General features: G+C 32.3%; 1 protein-coding gene across 4 annotated transcripts in view; it reads left to right on the top strand.

Annotated features, from left to right (window-relative positions):
• Positions 1 to 25,000, top strand: part of LOC145268304 (uncharacterized) — a 485,827-nt gene that overhangs the window by 434,786 nt on the left and 26,041 nt on the right. For all 4 annotated transcript variants that reach the window (XM_080123738.1, XM_080123740.1, XM_080123739.1 and 1 more), the window contains exon 5: positions 22,052 to 22,251. In XM_080123738.1, coding sequence (XP_079979864.1) covers positions 22,052 to 22,251 — 200 coding nt within the window. The remainder of the gene's footprint in view (positions 1 to 22,051; positions 22,252 to 25,000) is intronic.

Raw genomic sequence — 25,000 nt, 5'->3', positions numbered from 1 at the left:
TATATATGTGTGTGTGTGTTTTTTTCTTTCTCTTATATACATATATATATGTATATATGTGTGTGTATATATATATATATATATATATATATATATATATATATATATATATATATATATATATATACATACAAACAGCAACTCTCGAAATATAGGAGGTATTAAACATTCTTACCAGGGTCAGTTTAGATAAGAGAAAAATAAAGATTTCCTTTTAGTTTAGATAAGAGAAAAAGATTTCCTTTCCAATTCAGAGGCTTCTATTATCCAAGTTCAAAACAGATGCAACCCATTGATACCAGCGTGAAGAAGGAAAAATATGCAAGGATTAATCTTTAACTTCGCTGGCTTTAGCGAGCACGTACATAGATGATGACAAGAAAATGGACACGGTAACATTTGATAAAAGAATGTCATTCCGAAAGAGATTCTAAAGATGTTAACGCTTTGCATGGCAAAGGTAATCTCGTATGATTTGGGTTATTCGGACTATTGTTATTTGCACAAAGTTTCGGTCGATGTAGCCTCTGATTATTCTGTAGGTGTATAAGTCGAACTTGGCATTTTTTCTAGAATTTGCGCAGAATGTCCAAAAGGAACCCTTTATTTAATCCGCAGAGGTAATATTACGTCCTATATATATATATATATATTTTTTTTTTTTTTTGAGAATCTTTGGTTTATCGCGGTTTTGTGTGGCTCCAATAACGGGAAATATTGTCAATGATTTATACGCTTACATGTCCATCCTCCCACTTGGAGGACGACTGGATTTAATCGCAACGTTAAATGTACTTTATGTATCACTGTTTCATTGGGAAATAGGCTAAACTGAACACCCGCTAAGGCGATTGTTAACAAACAGTTTTCAAAGATGTTATACAGCGAGAACCGTTTTTTTTTTTTTTTTACACAGTGGTCACCACTTATCAAGGCCCGGAAGCCACTCAGGGATAAGGGTTATTGCAAGTACTTTACGTTAGTGTGGAGATTTGATGAAGTGTTTACTTAAGAGGGCGGTTCATTAGGAATTTGTTAACGTTGGACCTGAACACATCCAAGTTGTAGTCAGGTGGGAAGCAGGCAGACGGAACAGAGTTCCACAGGCGCGCAGTTCTAAGAAAGAAGCTTTGTTCATGGAATCCACGTTTTGATTTAGGCACAGATAAAGAGTGAGGGAAATTTTTCACAATGGATTCGGCTAGACGGGTGTTTTTCGTGAAAGATTGGCGAGAGGGGACCAGAGATTGGAGTTCAGACGAGCACCTGCCATGGAAATAACGATAAAACAAGGATAGGCCCGCAACGTCTCTTCTGTGGGAGAATTGAAAAGTCAGTGATAACCCTAGACAAAAGTTGCGAAACCATGTGATACTAGGAGAAGCGTAGTGTTTCGACTTTTTTTTTTCATCTTACTTGGATGTAAACGGGTTACTATTTGTGACCTTGCCTAACAGGGGACTATATGAGGAAATGAGCAAGATGTTTGTTTACGTTACTTTTAAACCAATGGGTGTATAGCTGCTGTGTGTCTGGGCTGGATACACCCCCTTAAAAAGGGTTGATATGACAGAAAACGGAAAGATAAAACCATCTATAATAGCTATCGTTAATCACATAAAATAAACCAAGTGGACACAGTCAGCGAAGTAGAAAACTAAGAAGGAATTCGAAAATCTTACAGTCCGAAGGAAGGCGCTGTTAAAGTAGAAAATTTTCCGACATCTAAGGACCTTTACAGTGAAGGGGTAGCATTTTTCTGCTAACGGGTCAGTCGAGGGTAGGTATGTCGATGAGGAGACACAAGTTCAATGCATTCATTAAAGCACATTTTATTAAAGTATTTTGCAGGCGAATAAGTTTAAGATTGTGTAAAGCAGTGGTTCTCAAACATTGTTCCCCAGAATGATTATTTGTGTGCCACGGAGAGGTTATTGAGGAAAAATAGCTTTCACGTTGTTATATCTGTTGTTTTTATAACTAAGGGGTCATGGCTTATAAAGGCCATAGGGGAACTTGAGGATAAGAGTTCATGTCTATCTAGTAGACTTTGAGATAACATCGAGCTGATCAACAACGTTGGAACTTGGATAGGTTTTGAAAATATCAACTCGCACATTATTATTTACGTGATATTGATTCATGTATCGATTATCGAAATAAAATCTATATATCTATAAAAGTGAAATTATCTCTGTGTGTGTACATTTCTACCAAACTACTCTGTCAATTTTCAGCCTACAGACTCGAAATTTGACATAAGGAGTATTGAGATTTGGGAGAATCTTTTTAATTGGTTTTCAACCAGGTATTTAGCTGTCAAAGGGTCAAAGTTCAACGATTTCACCTTTGAAAACTCTTCCAAACTCCTCCGCCAATTTTGGGTCTAAACACTTGAAATTTTTGGACATGGATCAAACTTTATAATTTGATTAGAGCCCCAAAAAATAAAAGTTAAGGGGACAAAATTGAGCTCAAATTAAAGAAATATTTAACTCTGCGGTCTCTACCAAATTACTCAGGCAATTTTTCGTCTAAACATTTTGAATTTTACTTAAAGTGTATTCAGACATAGGGCAAGCTTTTTAATCGGTTTTTGGTCGAAAATTAGGCTGCGAAGGGGTCAAAGTTTAAGAGATTTGACCTTTGTGGTCTCTAGCAAACTATTCAGCCAATTTTGGGTCTAAACATTTGAAATTTTACATAAACGGTATTCAAGCATGTAGCAATCTTTTAAATCAGTGTTGAGCGAAAGGAGTTTGAAAGAGTTTACTTTTGTAAACTCTTTCAAACTGCTGCGCCAATTTTTGGTTTAAGCACTTGAAATTTTAGATTTAGGTTAACTGGACATGAATCAAACTTTGTAATATATATATATATATATATATATATATATATATATATATATATATAGAGAGAGAGAGAGAGAGAGAGAGAGAGAGAGAGAGATGCACATAAAATTATGAACAGTACATAGGGCCCGAGCAAAGCCGGGCTGAACTGCTAGTACATAATAAATCACTTGTTTAGATTGTTATATATTTTGAATATCGAATAATAAACATTTGTAAGCGTTATTACTTATTTATATATTAATTATTTTATGGTAGCTAACGAACTCAATAGTGTGCCGCTATGTAAAACACGTTTGGTAACCAGTAGGTGGGTGTGTAGTTTCTTTCGGCGTGAACTGCCTCGTTGACAATTCGCCGTGATCTTTATATTAGTCAAGGTTCTTCTTGTAACTATCCTGATTAACTGTCTTGCTGACCCTAACCCTAGCCCCCGCCTTCTCGGAACATAGTGTGGTTCAATTCCACTGTATCGTCTCCTTGGGCTTGGTTGGACTTGTTTTGTTGTTGATCACCTGATGCGCCCTAACCGGAGAATACTAACAGATCCGTTCAACTGTTTTTTGTCTCACTTTCGTCATCGGAAGAGGTGTTTATTTTTCACACTTTCCAGGCTTGCCCACTTTCTGGCCTTCCCCCCCCCCCTCTGAGAGAACCCAGTAAATAAAAGGAACGGGCCATCTCGTGTATTGCTTTGTTGACCGTGATCGGCCTAATGTATATCGTCGTAGACATTCGAATATTTACTGCAGGGTTCTATTAAGATCGGACACATTGAATTCAACTACACACGAACGCAATTAGAAAATGAATAAATTCAAGATTTCTACCTCATTCCAGCTATAGGCAAAACGTTACATTTTTTCACTTAAATTGTATTTGTTTTTAACCCCGAATCACCCAAAAGGAGTTTATTTATTTTTTTACTTGGGGGTTCATCACTTATTTATACCCGGAGGTCACTCTAGGATAATCGTTAATAAGTGTTAAGTAGATGACCAGACAACGTGATCAGTAATGATGGGACTTGGGTAGGGTTTAATTATTTAAGAGGGTGGCTCAACAAGAACTTATTCACATCAGATTTGAAAATGATCATGTTATAGTCACCGGGTAGCAGTTACACGGTATTGTGTTCCACAGACGTAGAGCTCTAGGAAAGAAACTCTGTTCATGGAATTTTCGTTTAGTTTTAGGCACAGGTAGAGAGTGAGACAGGTGGTAGCTGGTGGTGGTAGCTAGACAAGTATTTGTTGCAAACGTTTTAGAAGGTGTAACCATGATTGTAGCTAAGCGAGTATTTGTTGCGGACGTTTTAGAGGGAGAGAAAATAGTTTGGAGCTCAGTCGAGCACCTACCATGAAAGATATGATAGAGCAGAGGTAGACTCGTAATGTTTCTTTTGTGAGAAAGTCGACGTAGAGAGGTGAAAAGTTCCTCGTCCACTAGATTTCGAAGGTGGTTTTGTACCCTGTCAAGTCAAGAAAGGGTACCGTTAGGAACTCCATCCCAGATATGTCAACATTACTCTGTTTTAGGACGTATTTGAATCTTGTATTTTTTTTTTTACACAGTGATCACCACTTATCAAGGCCCGGAAGCCACTCAGGGATAAGGGTTATTGCAAGTACATTACGTTAGTGTGGAGATTTGATGAAGTGTTTAATTAAGGGGGCGGTTCATAAGGAATTTGTTAACGTTGGACTTGAAGACATTCAAGTTGTAGTCCGGAGGGAAGCAGGCAGACGGAACAGAGTTCCACAGGCGTATTATTAAAATTTGTATTATTTGTATTATTAAAAATGTTGAATCAAGCTAGTATTATTAAAAATGATGAATCAAGCTAGTCCCTGGATAGTTGTTGATACACATCGTGTCTCGTTACTATTTAATCTAGAAGAGGGCGATATGTCATAAAGAGTTAGACAAAACTAAGCACCAAATAAGTCAAGCTAGCTGCTTATCTAGCGCCTTAAATAACTCAAATCGAGTTGACATACTATAAAACAAACAGACTAAACGAACCACGAATCCCGTACACTGTGTCTTCGGCATTAAACAGCCCCAAAAGAGTTGATATACCATAAAATGGACAAACCTAACGAAACAGTGAATTGGTCGCATTAGCTGCTGTGTCTGGGCTGAATACCCCCCCACCGCCCTAAAAGGTTGATATGACAGAAAACGAACAGATAAACCCATCTATAATAGCTATCGTTAATGGCATAAAATAAACCAAATGGGTTTATATGCTGAAAAACCTAATTGGTTTAAACGGCTATTGTGCTATGCCATTAGTTGCTTCAGAAAAGGTTACTATATCATAAAACAGTCAAACGAGGGCGATAAATGAACTGCGCACAATAGTTAGTAAAGATGGAGGTTGATATGCCGTAAAAATACAAAGGAAGTAAAGCGAATAATCGTCGTTATCCTCATCAGAGTAGTGGTGATGGTGGTGGTGATACTTTAAGAAAAGCTTAATGAACTGAAAACACATTAAAGAAAATGAACAGAAGTATCTTTAAATAGCAACTTCTAAATTAGAAGAACTAAAACGAAGAGCGAAAAAAAAAGACTATCATATTCCTCAGAATGAAAAAAAAAACATAACAAGAGTTTTTTTTCTTTTTTTTTTTTCATTAAACTCTTAAAAAATAATGAACAAAAAAAAAAAAAAGAACATAAAACCAAGGATTTGGACGCACGAATATTCGGAATAGAAAAAAAAAAAAATCAAACAAAAGTTTCTCTTTTTTATATTTTTCCCAAGCGTGGGTAGGTAAGGGTGAGGGTCAGAAAAAAAAATCCCGCAAAGGTTTCATTTCTTCGATTAAAGAAAATTACTTTTTTTAGCTAAAGAAAAATTAAAAAAGAAAACAAAAAAAAAAACAAGCAGTTTTTTTTAGTTCCTTCAATTAACAACGAGCACCATGCAATCTGAAATTGTTGTGTTTAAAGGACTTTTTTTATAAGCCATTTAAAAGTTAATCGTCTGTTTTTGTCTGCCTTAAAAAATGCAATCTTAAAAAGAACATGCTTGAATATAATCAGGATTTAAAAGGAAACAAACAAAAAAACATGTATAAATACATTTTTAAGGTTCTTTTCAATAAAGAAAGGTTAGAAGTTTACGTATTATTTGGATTCTTTGGACTCCTATTCTTATCTTGAGTGTCATTTTTCACAACGTTTCGGTCGATGTAATCTCCGACCTTCTTAAGATGTATCTTGTCGAACTCGGGAACCTGCATGGAGTTCTAACGTAAGCCTTTATTTAATCAATGGTGGTAGCATGTGCTCGTTCCGATACCACGACGGGTAAGAAGTCCTAAATGATTCGCAATTTGTTTTTTCGTTTTTTAATTATATTTTAATTATTTTTTGGTGTAGCTCCCATTGATGAATGAGCCTGCAACCCCCAGAAGAGAATAATTTACAATTTATTGTTACTAAGTATTTTATCCACTATGACAATGTCCTTGCGGATTTAAATCAAACTATATTTGTAAAAAGATACATAAAAACAAACTAACATAGTTTAACTCAATTAACGACCTGGGATATTTCTACTTCGTGAAACTATAGATACTCTCTTAAAGGGTACCTGCGCGACATGGAGCGTATACGTAAAGCTAAAAGTTACACAATAACCAACCACTCACGCTTTCACAAACTCTGATACTGTCAAGGAGAATCATACAGTATACTCATGTTGTCGTAATGTTTACCGAAAGTAAGCAACGTTGACTTTAATCAGTACTAGATGGGTGCCCATTTGAGAAAAACAGGCGCCATATGTGGGATAACGTCGATCAATCACTATTAGAATTAATAAAAAAGAAAGAAAAAATAAACTGCAAATATTAGTCTTGTTAAGTCATCTCTTCTCAGTGGGATACATATGCAAACGGGGATCACTTAGAATTTGATATTCCCTAGAAAATTACTAATTCGTAGGAAGTCGACTGAACAAACCTGACGTGCTTTACTTCAACAAAAGAAAGAGACAGGAAACAATACTGAAATGTGCAGAAATAAGGACCGGTGTTATATCTTTATCTACTTTTTCCAAGACTAGTTTGCGACTCTAACAAGGCTTGATAGTCTAGTCAACATTATTGCTGAAGGATAATAGATACCCACTGAAGCGGTTCTTGCGCGATGAGCAGATTCTAGTGAAGGATTGCTAAGTTTCTAATGGCACGTGTTTTCATCCAGTGGAAAAGGGAAATGTAGATATAAAAGCCAATGTCTGTATGTATTTGTCTTTATAAATATGTATGATGTTTTTGCGTTTTTCTGTAGAGAGAAATGTTAATCAAGCTACATAAAATCGAAAGGTGTGTTCTTATGTAAAATTTAACGAAGAAGACAATCGGAATGGACCCGAATTACTTGGTGATTTATGAGGATATAAACTGCTAAAACATGTAAAACATTTTAAAATGTAAACACACACACATACACGCATGTATATATATATATATATATATATATATATATTTATAAATGATAATTTTATTTTCATCGTTTATATTTATTATCGCAAGTAAAAGTTATAACTTTTTTCTAATAAACACAAACTTTATGGACACCCTGTGCATATATATATATATATATATATATATATATATATATATATATATATGTATGTATATATATATATATGTATGTATATATATGTATATGTATATATATATGTTAAACGGTAGAATTCCTTAATAGTCATAGTAGATTTGTAGAGATAGAGAATAGCCTCAGGCGTAAGAAAGTTTTTATATATATATATGTGTATATATATGCATATATATATATGCATATATATATGCATATATATATGTGTGTGTGTGCAAATATATATGTCTGTATATATATTTATGTATATATATACATATATACATATATATATATATATATATATATAAGAGCAAATAATTAATAAAACATGTTAAAAAATACTTTGAAAAAAGAGTTAAAACATATTTTATCTGAAAAGGAAACACTTAATAAGTTGATAGTCCTTAATCTGCGGAGTTCCGAAGAAATACTTTCCTTCTAATCAGAGGGTAGGAATTAGCAAAATGCGGGATCGGATTTTGCATACAAAAGTATTTGATGAAAGAACAAGTAAGTCAAAGATCTTACTTGATAACAAAAAAGTGAAGCAGAGGGAATATGGTGAAGAAAAAGGTGATTACACGTGAATGGATAGTCTGCTGAAAGGTAAAGTATCCAATGACGGTAAAATCCAAAATTGCAAATCCAAGAAAGTTAATTAAATTTCCATTCGCACAAATACTATTGTGAAAAAATAAGATCTGCGTTTAACAGGGCTGCCGTGTTAAACGCATATCTTATTTTTTTTCTTTTATTAATATTATTGGAATTTTCCCCGTTTCTTTTCTTTGTACATATTTGTGAATTATTCCACGGATTTCGGCCTTTTGGATTATTTTGGACCAAATTACGTGATTTCCTAGGATTTTACTTGCGCGAATGGAAATTTAGTTAACTGTCTTCAAAGAAAATAGAGTAGGATTACAGATACGTTTCGGCAATCTATCAAGAACCCTCTAATGGAACACATATTCACCAGTCCAAATATAACAACTGATAGTAGATTTGTAGAGATAGAGCAGCCTCAGGCGTAGGAAACTTTTTAGGACGATAGAAAAAAAAAAACGATTTTATGAGAAGTAGAAAGAGCAATAAATTTAATATATGAATTCCAAAAAAGGCTTGATGAGAAAGAAAGACCAAGAAGTTTTAGAAAGGATTTCTCGTCGAGAGCAAAACCATTCATAAAATATCTCAGTAAGAAAAGGGACACGACTACGATTGAAATACAATAGCTGAGTCCTAACAAGATTAAACAAAACAAGCTATTTCTTACCCCACTGAATAACTGAACTCATATCAATTGATTCAAGTAAGATGAACGAAAAGTAATACCAGAATAGAAGGTGGTGTCATCAGCATAAATGTTAATTTTTTAATAATATTCGATGGAGGGTAATTTATATAGAAAATAAACACTGTTGGACCTAAGATAGGAACCTCGGAATTAATCGGGAAAGACAATGAAGATATTCCATCACGAGTTATATATATGTGTGTGTGTGTGCGCGCGTGTATGTGTATATGTATATATATATATGTATATATATACATATATATACGCATATATATGTGTATATATACATATACACATATATATATGTGTGTGTGTATATATATGTATATATGTATATACATATATATACGTATATATACACATACGCACACACACATATTTATTTATCTATCTATCTATATATAATTATTTTTTTACTATAATAATTAAATACCTACAGACACTAGTTTTCATCCTTCAGTGCAGGGTGTCACGATTAATACCAGTCAAACGATTTGAACCCCGCAATACGAGACATCTCTGGCTCAATTAGCGAAGACCTAATCCATTCGGCTACCATTAACCGCGTGAAATACCGTTGAATTGAAACATTTTAATTTTAAATGTTCATTTACGTCAGCCAGACAGATATATATATATATATATATATATATATATATATATATATATATATATATATATATATATATATATATATATATATATATATATAATCCAGGTTGAAAAATATTCAAAAGATTAGAATCATTGAATTCCAACGGGGGTGCTTGATAGTGCTCAATAAATGAGAGCAAATTTATTCTTTTTCTTTTTCTTTATATAAATATAATGATATCTTGCTACGATGTGCAGACCGTTTCGATCATTATTGATCTCATCAAACAAGAAAAAATTTGATAATTATAAAAGTTTAAGAACTTTTTTCAATTTTTGAGGAGAAAAAATTTACTATGTCTAGAACCATGTTTTCTATTTTTAAGAACATTAAACCATGGTACACGCTAGACATGGTAAAATGTCTTTCTCCCCTAAAATTAAAAAAAAGTTCTTGCCTGATGAAATCAATAATGATAAAAAAAAGTCTGCACTATCGTAGCAAGATATGAGTATATTTACATAAAGAAGATAAAAAATTATACATATATATATGTATATATATATATATATATATATATATATATATATATATATATTATATATATATATATATATATATATATATATATAGAGAGAGAGAGAGAGAGAGAGAGAGAGAGAGAGAGAGAGATCTGCACTTGTAGTGAGATCAAAATTTTACATCGTTTACGAGACAGAGAACGTGTTTATTTGTCTATTCTTTTTTTCTATTTTTCTTCTTTTTTGTTTTCATAACGTAAATAGATTGTATTCGTTTTCCGTTGCGAACATCTGTTGTGTCGGCTTCTTTTCGTCTCATTCAAAACGTGCCTACTTTTTAACAAAACCCGATACCTGTTTTTATTGATAGGAATAGTCGATCAGTAACATTGCCTTTCCTCGCTGTCTTTTTATACTTTCGTATAGTCTCTGTTCTATCACAACCAATTTACTAGCGTTTATTAGCCGTATATAGTGGATGGTGGACGGCTGGCGGAGAGAGAGGGAGAGAGAGAGAGAGAGAGAGAGAGAGGGGGGGAGAAGGGCCGTTCCGTCCTTTTTGATTACAGCATCATGTGCGTTCCGTTTTTATTGCCAAGTCCGCAATTTGATTCACCCCAAGGGGGATTAGTAGTCTTTTTATATACTGTCTCATCTATGGCAGAACAGAATGCTAGCTTGACCTTTCAGGGAGTTGCAAATTGTGGAACGTGTGTCTGGAATCTTTCAGTATGTCAATGGAATACGATGGAACGAATTTCCGAACGCTCTGGGAATAATGCTATCGATCAAATGTTAGCGTAGCAGGATTTGTATCCATAGCAGACGATCTTCGCTTTTCATCTAATGTTTTAGCAGTGACTCTTGGCAGAGCTGAGGTATCCCTTGGGAACTGTCGATGTGTTTTGCGTGTATATATACGCAGGCGTCTCTCAGTGGATTTTTCTTCTCTCTTTCTCTCTCTCTCTCTCTCTCTCTCTCTCTGTCTCTCTCTCTCTCTCTCTCTCTCTCTCTATATATATATATATATATATATATATATATCTTTCTCTCTTGTTAACTTTATCTCAATATATCTCTTTTGCTTTTATCTATCTATCTTTCTATCTATCTATCTATCTCTTTTCTACTTCTTTAGTTCTCTCTATTTGCCTTTTTATTTTACATACTAAACTTTATCTCGTTCTCCCTCAACTTATACACCCTTCTTTATTTCTCCCCTTCTCCCCCCCTCTCTCTCTCTTTCTCTATATGTCTTTATTTCTATCTATTTATCTACCTCGTTTCTCTCGTCCACTCTGTTTTTCGCCTTTTCACTCTATCATCCTCTCATTATTTGGCTCCTCCTTCTCTCTCTTTGTGGTCAATTTTCTTTTTGTTGTGCATCTCTGCGCATGCGTGACTTGCATTACGTTTTTTTTTCTTGTAATTTACTCATATTTTTTTTTATCTTAATTTTTCATACATTTATTTATTCATTCATCTTCTTTATTTTCCTTTTTCTTTTTTAGTTTTTATGTGTGTAAACGAATTTGTCTGCGTGTGCGTCTTTATAATTTTTTTTTTTTTTTAAATAACCAAAGAGTTTGGTATTTTCTTTTATGAAAAATATATAGCGCGATTCATGTTTCTGGATGAAATGGATGAAACCGGAGATATTCAGAACGATAAAAGAGTTTAAAGATTAAAAAAAAAAAAAAATTAAACCGCATAGGATACATTTATCGAAACAACAACAAAAAAGATACTAACACAATCATTACAACAGAAAACATATTTCTTTCTCTACCCATAAAAGAAACAATATAAACATTTTGGAATCATTTCATAACGCCATTAGAAACATATAAGGTATTTACAGCTTCTCTTTCAAATTTTCGGATTTTAATCATGTCAAATCACACTTCAATTCCTTTTGACGGATTGATTGTTGCTATTTCTTCTGATGAGTAAAGGAAATAATAGATTCACTGATTGATATAATAATTAAGTGATTGATTTTGTGATACGAAATAGATACTGTCAAGAATTGTGAGTGTCAACTGAATTAAAGGAATGAATTATAAAATGGTCAACATCATGAACTTTGGAACTGATTCTGTTGTCATTTATTCACTATATTTCTCTCTAATTACATTGAGCTTCTTAAATAAGGATTGGTATATATTATAAGAAAATATATTTACACAGAAATATATATATATATATATATATATATATATATATATCGTATTTTATGAAAATATATAATTCACCTATATTTTCATAACTTAATACTTACATGTTGAGCAACTGAAATAAATACTAAAAATGAAAATAAAATATTATATCTCTTTGTAACATTTTACGTGGATATACGGAATAATATATATATATATATATATATATATATATATATGTATGTGTGTGTGTGTGTGTGTGTGTGTGTGTGGAAATATATTTCATTTCGTTATAATATATACCAATCCTTATGTAAGAAACTCAATGTAATTACAGAGCAATATAATGAACGAATGACAAAAGTCTATATTCCAAAGTTCATGATGTTGACCATCTTATAATTTATTCCTTTAATTCATTGTAATGAATTATAAATGCCAACTGAATTAAAGGAATAAATTATAAGATGGTCAACATTATAAACTTTGGAATAAAGACTTTTGTCATTCATTAATTTTATATATGATATATATTAATAAATGTATATATATTATTTAAACACAGAAGTGTTTGAATATATGGTAAAGTGGCAGTTTTAGTCATTTGAACTGCTTTAAAGCTCAACCGCTCACCCATTTTCCGACCAAATTTCAAACAATCATTACAGTTTATAGATCACCTTCTCAGCTATATTGTGAAAAAAGATTTTCAATTTTCGTTCAGTAAAATAAAAGTTATGATGAATGTACTGGTGTTACAAATCATTAACGACGTTTTTTATTACTGGTTTCCATAGCTTCAGCGACTATTGTTGCTACCAATTCACCGCTCTCGCGCAAAGAAAAGTAACAAGTGGAAGAGAGAGTATGACAGAATTTAAGGGAGATAATTGGGTGATTTTATTGAAAGAAGACAAGTACCGTACAATGCTATTACATAAAAAAACATGGATTGCAATAGAAAATTACATTAAAAAATTTTACATATTACATAAAAATTTTTACATATTACATAAAAAATTTTACATATTACATAAAAAAACATGGATTGCAATAGAAAAATGCGAGCACGTAAAATAATATGGTTAAACTTAAACATGGAAAAGTAAATGACTAGTTGTTAAAACTGGAAAAAAAGGAAAAGATATTCTAATAAAAAATATAATAAATTTATAACATAAGATATTTCAGAATTCAAAAATCAACAATAGATTCTTTAATATAACGGTAATCCGAAGAATCTAAATAATACTTATTAATCGAATCTTATAAAATGATGCCAAATTTCTTGCGTGCATCAAAAAGTTATTAAACAATCAGTTTATGAAGATTTGTAGTGATTATTTCTGTAAAGAACAAAAAGCGCCGTCTGGACTTCGTTGGATGCAATGAAGATCACGACTATTCATATTCATCCAAATGATTTTTAGCGACGAAAGCAAGTTCAATATGTTAGGCAGTGATTATAGGCAACACGTCCATCGAAGGAAGGGCGAAGAATTCAATCTTAGATGAACAGTTTCAACGCTGCAAGGTGGTGGAGGTTCATTTTTGGTGTGGGGCTTTATTAGTTCCAATGGTCCAGGGACTGTAATTCGCTTGCAAGGGCGAATTAATTCGAGCAAGTACATTAATGTGTTGACTGAACATTTTCTACCCTACTTTGGCCGGAATTTAGTGGATAATCCCATCTTCATGCATGATAATGCTCCCATTCACACAGCTGGCAATGTCAAGAGGTTCCTTGAAGAGCATGATATTCCGTGTTTGGATTGGCCTGCATGATCTCCAGACCCCAATACTATCGAAAACGTATGACATTACATCAAGCAACAATTATGCAATGATGAGATTTCAAATCTGGAAGAACTTTGGACAAAAAATTAAAGATAAGTGGGACGCTCTTCTACCGAAGTATTGCCGAAGACTAATTCAAAGAATACCCCCAAATTACAGGCTGTCAAATTGCAGAAGGGATATTCTACTAAATATTAACTAGTTCATTGTGTTTTTATTGGATTTGTGTTGCATTTAATGTTCTCAAAATACCTGTAAATAAGAATATTCCGTTGTGCGAAGTTTCTTTTTGCCTTCTCGAACTGAAGTTATTTTTTCTAAATTGACGTGATCACTATAATACTTAAATTAAGAGTCAAATATTAACAGGTAAAATTATAGAGGAATAAACTGCGAATTAAATGAGGTATAGGTTGTTTAAACAGTTACATTGAATTTGGCTGAAATTTGAGGTTTTAAAAAAGTACGGACTTTCATTTGGCGCCACTATATATATATATATATATATATATATATATATATATATATATATATATATGTATATATATATATATATATATATATATATATCAGTTTAGTGGTTATATTTACATTCTGAAAAAAAAACAACAACATATAGACACATACATTCGAATTAGGAATTTATTGTTTGACAAAAGGAATATATAGAAGGGGTTATGTTGACTTCCTTAATCCATGGATTTTCAACAATTGCTCATACCATCAGAGGAAATGAAATACGGTTAGCAAAATGTTCAGCTTCTCCTTTTTGACTAAGGTGTCCCTGCAAGCATTACTTCAAGTAATATCTATCAGAAATTTTCATCTGATTGCTAATCAGTTTCTTACCTCAATTAAATATATATATATATATATATATATATATATCTATATATATATATATATATATATATATATAGATAGATAGATAGATATAAAGTATACATTGATGAGAGAAAAAACTATAGACGGGTTAGTACAGCAAATATTGAAACTAGAACTACTCTACTCGGGGAAAATAGATAAGAAAGAGAGAAGTGCATAAATGAGAGAAAACAGTAAAAAGCAGAAACAAATAGAAAAAAAAAATCAGTCTAAGAAAAGTAGAAATGATAGGATTTTAGAAATAAAATAGTCCAAAATATGATGAGTCAATAATGAAATTCCCAATTAAAAACCCAGGTTTAGAATGCCGGTAATAATTCAACATAAGAGAAAGTTTCCTATTTTATATTATGAGTTTAATAAATGAAATAAAACGTTATATTTTTTCTTTATTCAACGGGATCTTATGGAATCATGGTTTTGCATGCTTAATATACTGTATTCCTCCGGCTATAGATCTCTAATCCTGGCCCCTAAAATAAGCAGAGATTAGACTATTCCTGTAATGATCCGGTGTCTGTTGGTTTTGCGGTGAAAGTTAAGTTCTGGGCAGTTCTATGGCTTCTTTCTCTCTTTGAGAAGTGCCTAGTTTATTGCTAATCATCTGAGGCGCACTAACCGGGGAGTGTCTGTGGAGGCTGCTCAGGCATTTTTCATAGGTCGGAATGACCCTCCTCTAGTGTCTGAGTTCTGGCAGTAGGCGAGAACCAAACAATCCTAATATATTCAGTGTTTTGCTTTACATATTCTGCATGCTTCTACTAACGTACATGCCTGCATAGAAAGTTAACAGGCGATCTGCAAACGCAAAGAAATATTTTTAGGGATACCTAAACTCCGACTCTTACTTTGCATAATTACCATCATTCTAATCCCGCCTTATTACTTCAGAGTTTTATTATCAGCCCACCATATTTGGGACCTTTTTTTTTTTTTTTTTTTTCTAGAATGCTACAGTTACGGACTTTGGAAAGATTTATAAGGACAGAAACATTTTTTCTCACTTAGTTCTACCTTTTATATTTTTCTCACTTAGTTCTACCTTTTATTTTTTTCTCACTTAGTTCTACCTTTTATTTTTTTCTCACTTAGTTCATCTATGTACTCCCGCTATTATTGTGTACTCCCCCGTGCTCCCTACTAGGGTAGTCACATTTACGCTGTTTGCTATTTGCTGTTCCTACCGATATACACCTATTGGTTTTCTTCCTATTAACCTGTATATTTCTTAGATATTTTTAATGTTAAATTTGAATGTTCTTAGCCCGTTTTTGTTTTTGTATCTGTATACTTTTGGCTTTCTCTTCTGATGGAAAGCATTTAGCTTCATAATGCCGTAGCCTAAAGAAGTTCCCCTTCTTATTTTATCTATCTTTTTTCTTAATAATCTCATGATATACTAAAGTTCTAACTTATATTCCTCATATCTTATTTATTACGCATTGATACTTTTATATATATATATATAAAGGCATGTACAAAATCGTCAATACATCACAATGTTTCGATCTGTAGTTGTTAGAATAAACCATCTCGTCAAGCAAAGCAGACTGACTTTTCTTTAGCTGTTTATATTATTAAATATTGTTAAATAATTAAGATCGTTAGTTATTCCTAAATCTAAATATGTATTTAATACACACTCGTAATATTTTATTCATATGTCCATGAAGTACGTCTTACGCATGTTTCGTTAGATAGCAGAGGTCAAAGAAACAACTCATTAGAGACAGGTATGTGTTACTTGAAAAAAAAGTTAGAGAAAATTGTTTAACATAAGCATTAATAAGTATATCTTGCTCTACTTCGGTATTGAGCACTCTTGCATTAACCTCGCTTAAACTTCATTAGTTGCGTTAACCTGGGAGTATATATATATATATATATATATATATATATATATATATATATATATATATATATATATATATATATATATATATATATATATGAACAAATGATTAATAAAACATGTTAAAAGACATCTTGAAAAAGAGTTAAAAGCACATTTAATTTTAAAAAGGAAGCACAAGATAAGTGGATAGTCCTTAATCCGCGGAGTTTCGAAGATACTCCTCTTCTTATCAGAGGGCAGGAATTAGCAAAAGGCGGGATCGGATTTTGCATGTAAAAGTATTTAATGAAACTACAAGTAAGTCGCAGATCTTACTTGGTTAAAAAAAAAGGGTGAGGTAAGGGGAATAGGAGGTAAAAGAAAAATGATAAAAAGATTTCACATGAATGGATAGTCCGGTGAAGGGCGAAAAATCCAAGAAGAATATATATATATATATATATATATATATATATATATATATATATATATATATATATATAGTGTATATAGTATATATATATATATATATATATATATATATAGTGTATATAGTATATATATATATATATATATATATATATATATATATATATATATATATAATTATATATATATATATATACAGTACTGCGTGTGGATGACTAAAATGCTCCCTATTTTGGGTTGAGCATATTGGTAAGTGATGTACAAACTGCCATTTGCATATTAAGCGATGCTCTTTGTGTAAACAAATCGAGCTTAGGCATTCGGACGATGTCAAAACATCGTTGATTCACTACCCTCACAGTAGCAGCCGTATAGCGTAACGGTGAGGAGCCTTGACTGTCGTTTGGGCGGTCGGGTTTCGATTCTGGCTTGAGGTAGTAGCCTGTCTAGCCGCACTGATGAGATGTGATACAGCGAAACAGTGCTGTATGTGGATGACTATATATATATATATATATATATATATATATATATATATATGTATATATATATATATATATATATATATGTATATATATATATATATATATATATATAAGGTTTTGAAAAAGAAAAACCGAATGAATTTATAAAATGGTGATCAACGTTTCGTCCCTATTGCAGGGGGCATCTTCAGGATATTAAAAGGAAAAATGAAGAAGAAAACGATCAACACTGTTTCCTTTTCACTTACGTATGATCTACGATCGTTTTCTTCTGCATCTGTCCTTTTAATATCCTGAGGATGTCCCCCTGCAATAGGGACGAAACGTGGATCACCATTTTATACATTCATTTCGGTTTTTCTTTTTTCAAAACATTATACTATTTAAGTCGCTTTGTGCGTGTGAGTTTGTGTGAGCTCCTTCCTCATAAGTTCCGAGACGGCTAAACCTATCTTTTGCAAATTTCACATAAAGTTTCTTGCTTTATGTCTGGCGGCGCTCTTATGTATATTTTGTACAGAAATTCATTCGATAAGTATCGAAAATCGAAAATATCCGATCTTTAAAATAGCTTTTCTCTGTTAGATATGAAAACACAAAATTTACAGGGGGATATTTTACGTTACAATTGACAAGGCAGATAATAAAATTTTAGCAAATTGTTTCTGCTAATGAAAAACACCCCAAACCCCCCCCAAAAAAAAAACTCAGATTTATTACAATCTGGAAATATAGCTTAGTGGCAGACCATTCGACTACAAATCGAATGATCTCTTGTTCAAGCTCGGGTGTACCCCATCATTTTATTTTGATGTTTTATTAATGAGTTCAATTTACGATAAAAGAAGAGGTATTATTTAGGGTCGCTGCAAATCATTTCTCCGTTTGTATATTTAAAAACTAAACATTAATTAGAAGTAACTTTTTAAGTATAAATATCAGTTGACGTGATAGTGTAAGAAAACTGACGGAATTAAGTGAACGAGATTATTATTATTATTATTATTATTATTATTATTATTATTATTATTATTAGTAGTAGTAGTAGTAGTAGTAGTAATAGTAGTAGTATCATTATTATTATTTTTATTATTATTATTATTCTTATTATTATTATTGCTATTATTATTATTGTTATTATTATTGTTATTATTATCATTATTATTATTGTTATTATTATTGTTGTTGTTGTTATTACTATTATTATTATTATTAGTAGTAGTAGTAGTAGTAGTAGTAGTAGTAGTATGTGTGAATTAATTAACCAGGCAAATTATTTCTACATAAATATATAATAAGCATTAAACGATTTATTCTATAATAATACATACGCAATCTGCATAAATTAAAATATCATGTTTAAGTGTACTATATATATATATATATATATATATATATATATATATATATATATATATGAGTGTTTTAACGTGCAAGTTACCTATTAAATAATACATAAACAAGTAACGCAAGGCTTACATTTAGATAGCTCAATAGTGCAATACTGGAATTATAAGTATTTCTTAAAGTACCGCATTGCAATGAAACAGCCACTGATACACTCACTCATTTTTACAATATTGGCATTTTGTTAGTGACAACTTACGTATAATTGTTTCAGCCCCAATATTAGAATATAACCGTTCGTTTACAATAATTGTGCACTATAATAAATAGACTATTATATAATCATGTGCCAAAATTGGGGTTGAAACAATTATACGCAAGCTATTTCTAATATAACGACCAATACTTTGAAAATGAGTAATTGCATCAGTGTCTGTCCCTTGTAATCTGGTACTATAAGAACTGTTTATATATATATATATATATATATATATATATATATATATATATATATATGTGTGTGTGTGTGTGTGTGTGTGTTTGTGTGTGTGTCTATATATGTGTGTGTGTGTGTGTTTGTGTGTGTGTCTATATATGTACGTGTGTATGTTTATATGTATGTGTGTGTATATATATATGTGTGTGTATATATATGTGTGTGTATTACATGTGTATATATATGCGTATACGTGTATATATATATGTGTGTATATATATTTATGTGTGTGTGCATATATATGTGTGTGTGTATAGATATATGTGTGTGTATATGTATATATGTGTATGCATATATATGTATGCCTGTGTGTATATATATAGGTCTATATATATGTGTGTGTATGTATATGTATATATATGTGCGCGTTTATATATACACATATATATATATATATATATATATATATATATATATATATGCATATAGGCATATATAGGCATATTTCCACTTAAACGTAAGTGGCCCCTATTTGGAACCATATTTACATGAGCATCTGGAGTGAAGAGTTGAGCAGCGATATATTTGTTTACATTACATTTCAATTTCTGGGTGTTAATTCCGTCAGGGAAGATGGAACTGGGAGAGATTTTCAAAGTTTAGTAGTTCGAAGGAAGAAACTATTAGAGATTACGCATAGGGTGTATCAAAGAGTTCCCATATTCCCAATCCTTTTCTCTCTTTAGTCTTCTCTTTTCATGTTTACCATCTGTATTGGGTTCCACTTCGAAGTAGTCAAAGAGGAGATATCCCCCGTTTAAGTTGTACAAATGACTGATGCTATCTGAACACACGAGAAAAATCAAAACCATAAAGAGAACGATGTCGTAAAAAAAAAGAAGAAAGTATTAGAACCGATGTCGGATTCAGTTGGGACTTCAAAGGCTGGAGGCTGTTTCTTTATCTTATACTATATCATTCCGAAACAATAATGTAAGTCTGCGAGAGACTCGCCCGATATCATTTGGCGCCAAAAAATATTGTTGTCACGTTTTTTGCCGATACAATAATTTTTGCACGTACTTGCTTGAAGAGACGTCGCTTTCCCCTTGTCTCTATAGCTGTTTACTTTTTGATTATTTTTTTTGTCTTATGTTTCCTTCTTCTTTTTTTTTTTTTTTTTTGGTTTCTTCAGTATTTCTAAAATTATTTTTTGTGTTGCTTTCTTGTGTTTATCTTGAAGATTATATTCAGGCGAGCAGAATGCGATATACATAAATACGCGTGAACAGCAGAGCCTTTAAAAAAGATGGAACATGTTATTGAACGAACAATCATGTAATAACGTAGATATGTAATGATGTAGATCCTTAGTCGTATCTTGATCAATAAGTAATAATAATAATAATAATAATAATAATAATAATAATAATAATAATAATAATAATAATAACATTAATAATAATAATAATAATAATAATAATAATAATATATATATATGCATATATATACATATATACACATTGTTTATTTATTTATTTATTTATTTATTTATTTACTAAAGCTAAGAAAATCAACGTTTGTTTCTCTGGTATATATATTTTTACTAATAAATTTTTATAATATAAAATACACGTGTTTGTTTTGAAGGTGGCATAGATTGAAACTTAGTTGAGCACTTCCATGAAAATAAAGGTACAGCAGAAACAAACTCCTCTCTTCTGTGTGTGTGTGGGGGGGTGATTTCTAACTGATACCTAAGTAGGGTTCGTAAAATCAAACAAACAAAAACAAAAAGACCACTGAACTTGAACCCTTTCTCCGGTACCATTGGATCTTTTTCTGGATCTTTTAAGCTACACTGATTCAGTAGTAAAGAATTCACAAGGCGTTCAGTGTTTTTTTGCAACAGAATTCTTCACATTAGTCCTCTCGTGAGCAATGTTTTTTGAGAAGGTATTGTTGAATAGGATTTCGAGCAACACCGAAATTCTTGCTGGGTGCACACACGCATATGAAACTGGGTGCACACACGCAAATATTGTTGCCAAACCAAGAAATCTCATCAAAAGTCATAACAATTGAAAGAAGTGTGCAGAAGTTTTGAAATCAATATTCTTCAACTGACAAGTTTTGACAGCAGTCATATTGAAATTTGACCTTGGACGAATCTAATAAGGGCCAGTGGAATGCGGCATGAAAAAACGAAATTCCTATCAAAAGTTTTTGTAAATAAAAACAAATGTCAGTCAAGGAAGAATTTCGTAAGAGAGAGTGACAGACACCGAGCCGATCGACTTGTAATTATGTTGTCACCCACAACACTCCACCACACACAATCTCTCTCCCCCCTCACTACACAGTATATTTGTGGAAGTATTATTGCAAGAATAAAATTGTCACGTTTTTATATACCCAAAATTTACGGTGTTTGTTATATACATTCGCACACGATTTATGAATAAATAGAACTGTGGCATAGCGTAACAATAGAAGGATTATTATTTTCTGGGTCGGAATTTATTCATGCAACATTTACCGTTGGTTCGTGTTTGAACTTGAAGTAGTATTCTTAATTCCTCACTTCAAATGGTTTCATACCTTATCTGGAGCGATTTTAGTAATTAAAATAAAAACAAAATCAAATAATTATTTTAGCGAGTTTTCCTATTTGCTGCTGTATAATTTTTTTTTTTTTTACGATTCTATAAAATGTAAAACGATGAAAATAACTTAAACAATGCATTATTGTTATATGTGTAATTATTATTATTTATTTCGTGTACCTTTACAGGTTTGTCGTACAAAATGTACCAACATAGCCACGAGAACTCACTCAATCCTGAAAAGAGAAAGCAACGTCGCATTCGCACGACATTCACCAGCGCACAACTAAAAGAATTGGAAAAGGCGTTTGCTGAAACACACTATCCAGACATATATACTCGGGAAGAAATCGCCATGAAAATAGATCTCACCGAAGCTCGGGTACAGGTGAGTGAACCATTAATATGCTTTGTTTCAGTCGCTTAATAAATCATTGTTCCAGGAATTACTTGGCAACATTTCCTTATACAAGGTACTATCCTCCATTTCGCTGTAGGAAATGGACGTAGAAAGACTAGCACAGTAGTGGTTCTTTTTACATTGTACTGATCTCCATTCCGCCATTGGAAAATTGTAACAGAAGGCCAATATATCCGAAGTAATGTACATTAACCCTTACAAAAAAAAAAAAAAAAGCCTCCGGCGTCAGGCGATTGATGATTAACAAACGCTTTTTTTTAAGAGGGAAGGTACAGAATAGACTAGCACTGATCAGAATAATTGATTAAATCGACAAATCAATGGCGTTCAGATCCTAAACTGAAATGCATACAACATGTGAGTTAAACCACAATAAGCAGTGGGATGAATATAAACCAAAAGAAGCACAGAAAATCAACAATGTCAAACTTCACTTCTTTGTGATATGCGCATACAAAACCAATAAGATCCTTGAACATCCCAAACTTGACATAATGTTTCTAAAAAAAAACAAACAAAAAAAAAAACAACTTGCTCAATCATTGATATAGTCTGTATATGAAACAATAAATACACATCTAGATCCGAAATGGGAATTAGTTAAACTATGAAAATGCAAAGAAGTCAATATGATTCGTATTGTACCCGGAACGCTTGTGACCATAACGAAAAGCCACCATATATAGCTTAATCAGTTCGACGAGACGATGCCTTTTCTAATTTATGCAAAAATCTTACCTGGTAGAAACAGCGAGTGTTAAGGTGCTACTTGAATATCTAAAGTCAAGGAAATTAACCTTATTTTTCAGGAATAAAAGGTTAAGACGACCATGAAATGATAATCCTGATTTCGTTTAATAACGCCTTCCTGATTTTGCCTCAATCCAGACTTCAAACCAGGAGTTATTTAGGAGTTTCAAAGATCAAGGGTTTTCCTAAGTATATTGGTGGTACCTACAATTGCAGATCTGATGGCCGCCAAACGTAGCTGGGATTTGTAAGCTTTTCTTCTTCTTCTTCTTCTTCTTCTTCTTCTTCTTCTTCTTCTTCTTCTTCTTCTTCTTCTTCTTTACAACAACTACAACAACAATAGCAGCAATAATAATAATAATAATAATGATAATAATAATAATAATAATAATAATAATGATAATAACAACAACAACAAAAATAATAATAATTATTGCAGCAGGAGACAGGGAAGAAATACAACAAACGAAAGAATAATTGTTATAGCAAGAAACAAAAAAGGTAAAAAAAAAAGACGTAGAATCAGACGAGGAACGAAAAATGGAAAGACAAACAACTACATGGACGATTTATAAGGATGACAAAAGAAGAGACTAACGAAACCCTTGAAAATGGCCACAAAAGGGAAACTAAACAGGGAACTGAATGACTAACAACAGCTGCACAAGATAACGCGAGTAGAACCAACCACATAAAAGCAAGGATCGATCATACACAGGAAATCAGCAAATGCTGACTCTACGAACAAAGAGACGAAACAATAAACCGCATAAAAATGAATCCAGCAAACTAGCCCAAAAAGTATATAAAAATAGACACGATCACGCTGGGAAGGCAGTACATCGGCAATTGTGCAAAAAAAAAAATGCATCTTGAACGCACAGACAAATGATACAAGCACAAACCGGCAGCAGTACTAAAAAATGAAAGACACAATATCCTATGGGACATGACTATACAAAAAGATAAACCCATCCAACAGGAAGACCAGATATCATTATAGATTACAAGGAGGAAAATTACAAATTTTAGATTTTGCTGTTTCAATGTGAAGATCAAGGAGGCTGAGAAGCAGAACAAATAAACGGAACTGGCCAGGGAGCTTAAAGGGATCTGGTAAATGAAAAAAAGTAAACGTAACATTACTAATAATAGGAGTTGCTGTGGCGATAACGCAAATTCTTTTGTAAAGGTTGTCGAAAGAGGTGGAGAGTACTAGAAGTCTGGGGAGACTTGTTGTCACTCGGACTTTGAGAACACAGCAAGTTGTTCTGAATGAGAAATCTTTGATGATGGCCAGTGTGACTACTCCTAGTGAGTAACTAGTAATTATTCATAGCTGCAATACCCTTTGGATAGAAAAAAACCTTGGTATTCCCAAGTATTATAATTGATTCACCTAGTATTCACTTTTTCCTCCTCCTCCTCCTCCTCCTCCTCCTCCTCCTCCTACTACTACTACTACTTCTACTACTACTACTACTACTAATAATAATAATGATAATAATAATAGAAGAAGAATCGCATATAGGTTCTCAATCTGTTAGCAGAATGGTACCAATATGGAAGTACACTTGCTTTCGCATCTTTGTTATAATTCCGGTAATCATAGGAGAAACTGGACTAATGAAAAAGAATTTTAAAAACTACCTGACTAAGATACCCGGTGAACCCAGTGCAAAGGAGATTCAAATAATTGCACTCAAAGGGACGGTTAGAATCTTTTTTTTTTTTTTTTTTTTTTTTTTACAAAGGCATCACCACATTATCAAGGCCCAGAGGCCACTCAAGGATAAGGGTTAAAGAGTGTACAGTAGAAATTGGTCAATATAGTAATCATTAGTAATGAAAATTTGGTAAATTTAATAACTTATATGGAACGGCTCATCAAGAACTTATTTACTTTAGACTTGAACACAACCATATTGTAGTCAGCCGGAAAGCAGGAAAACGGAAGACAATTCCA

The sequence above is a fragment of the Euprymna scolopes genome, chromosome 43, assembly GCF_053919585.1.
Source record: "Euprymna scolopes isolate OS-2025 chromosome 43, ASM5391958v1, whole genome shotgun sequence".
Lineage (NCBI taxonomy): Eukaryota > Metazoa > Mollusca > Cephalopoda > Sepiida > Sepiolidae > Euprymna > Euprymna scolopes.
This window is presented reverse-complemented; position numbering and strand designations above follow the sequence as displayed.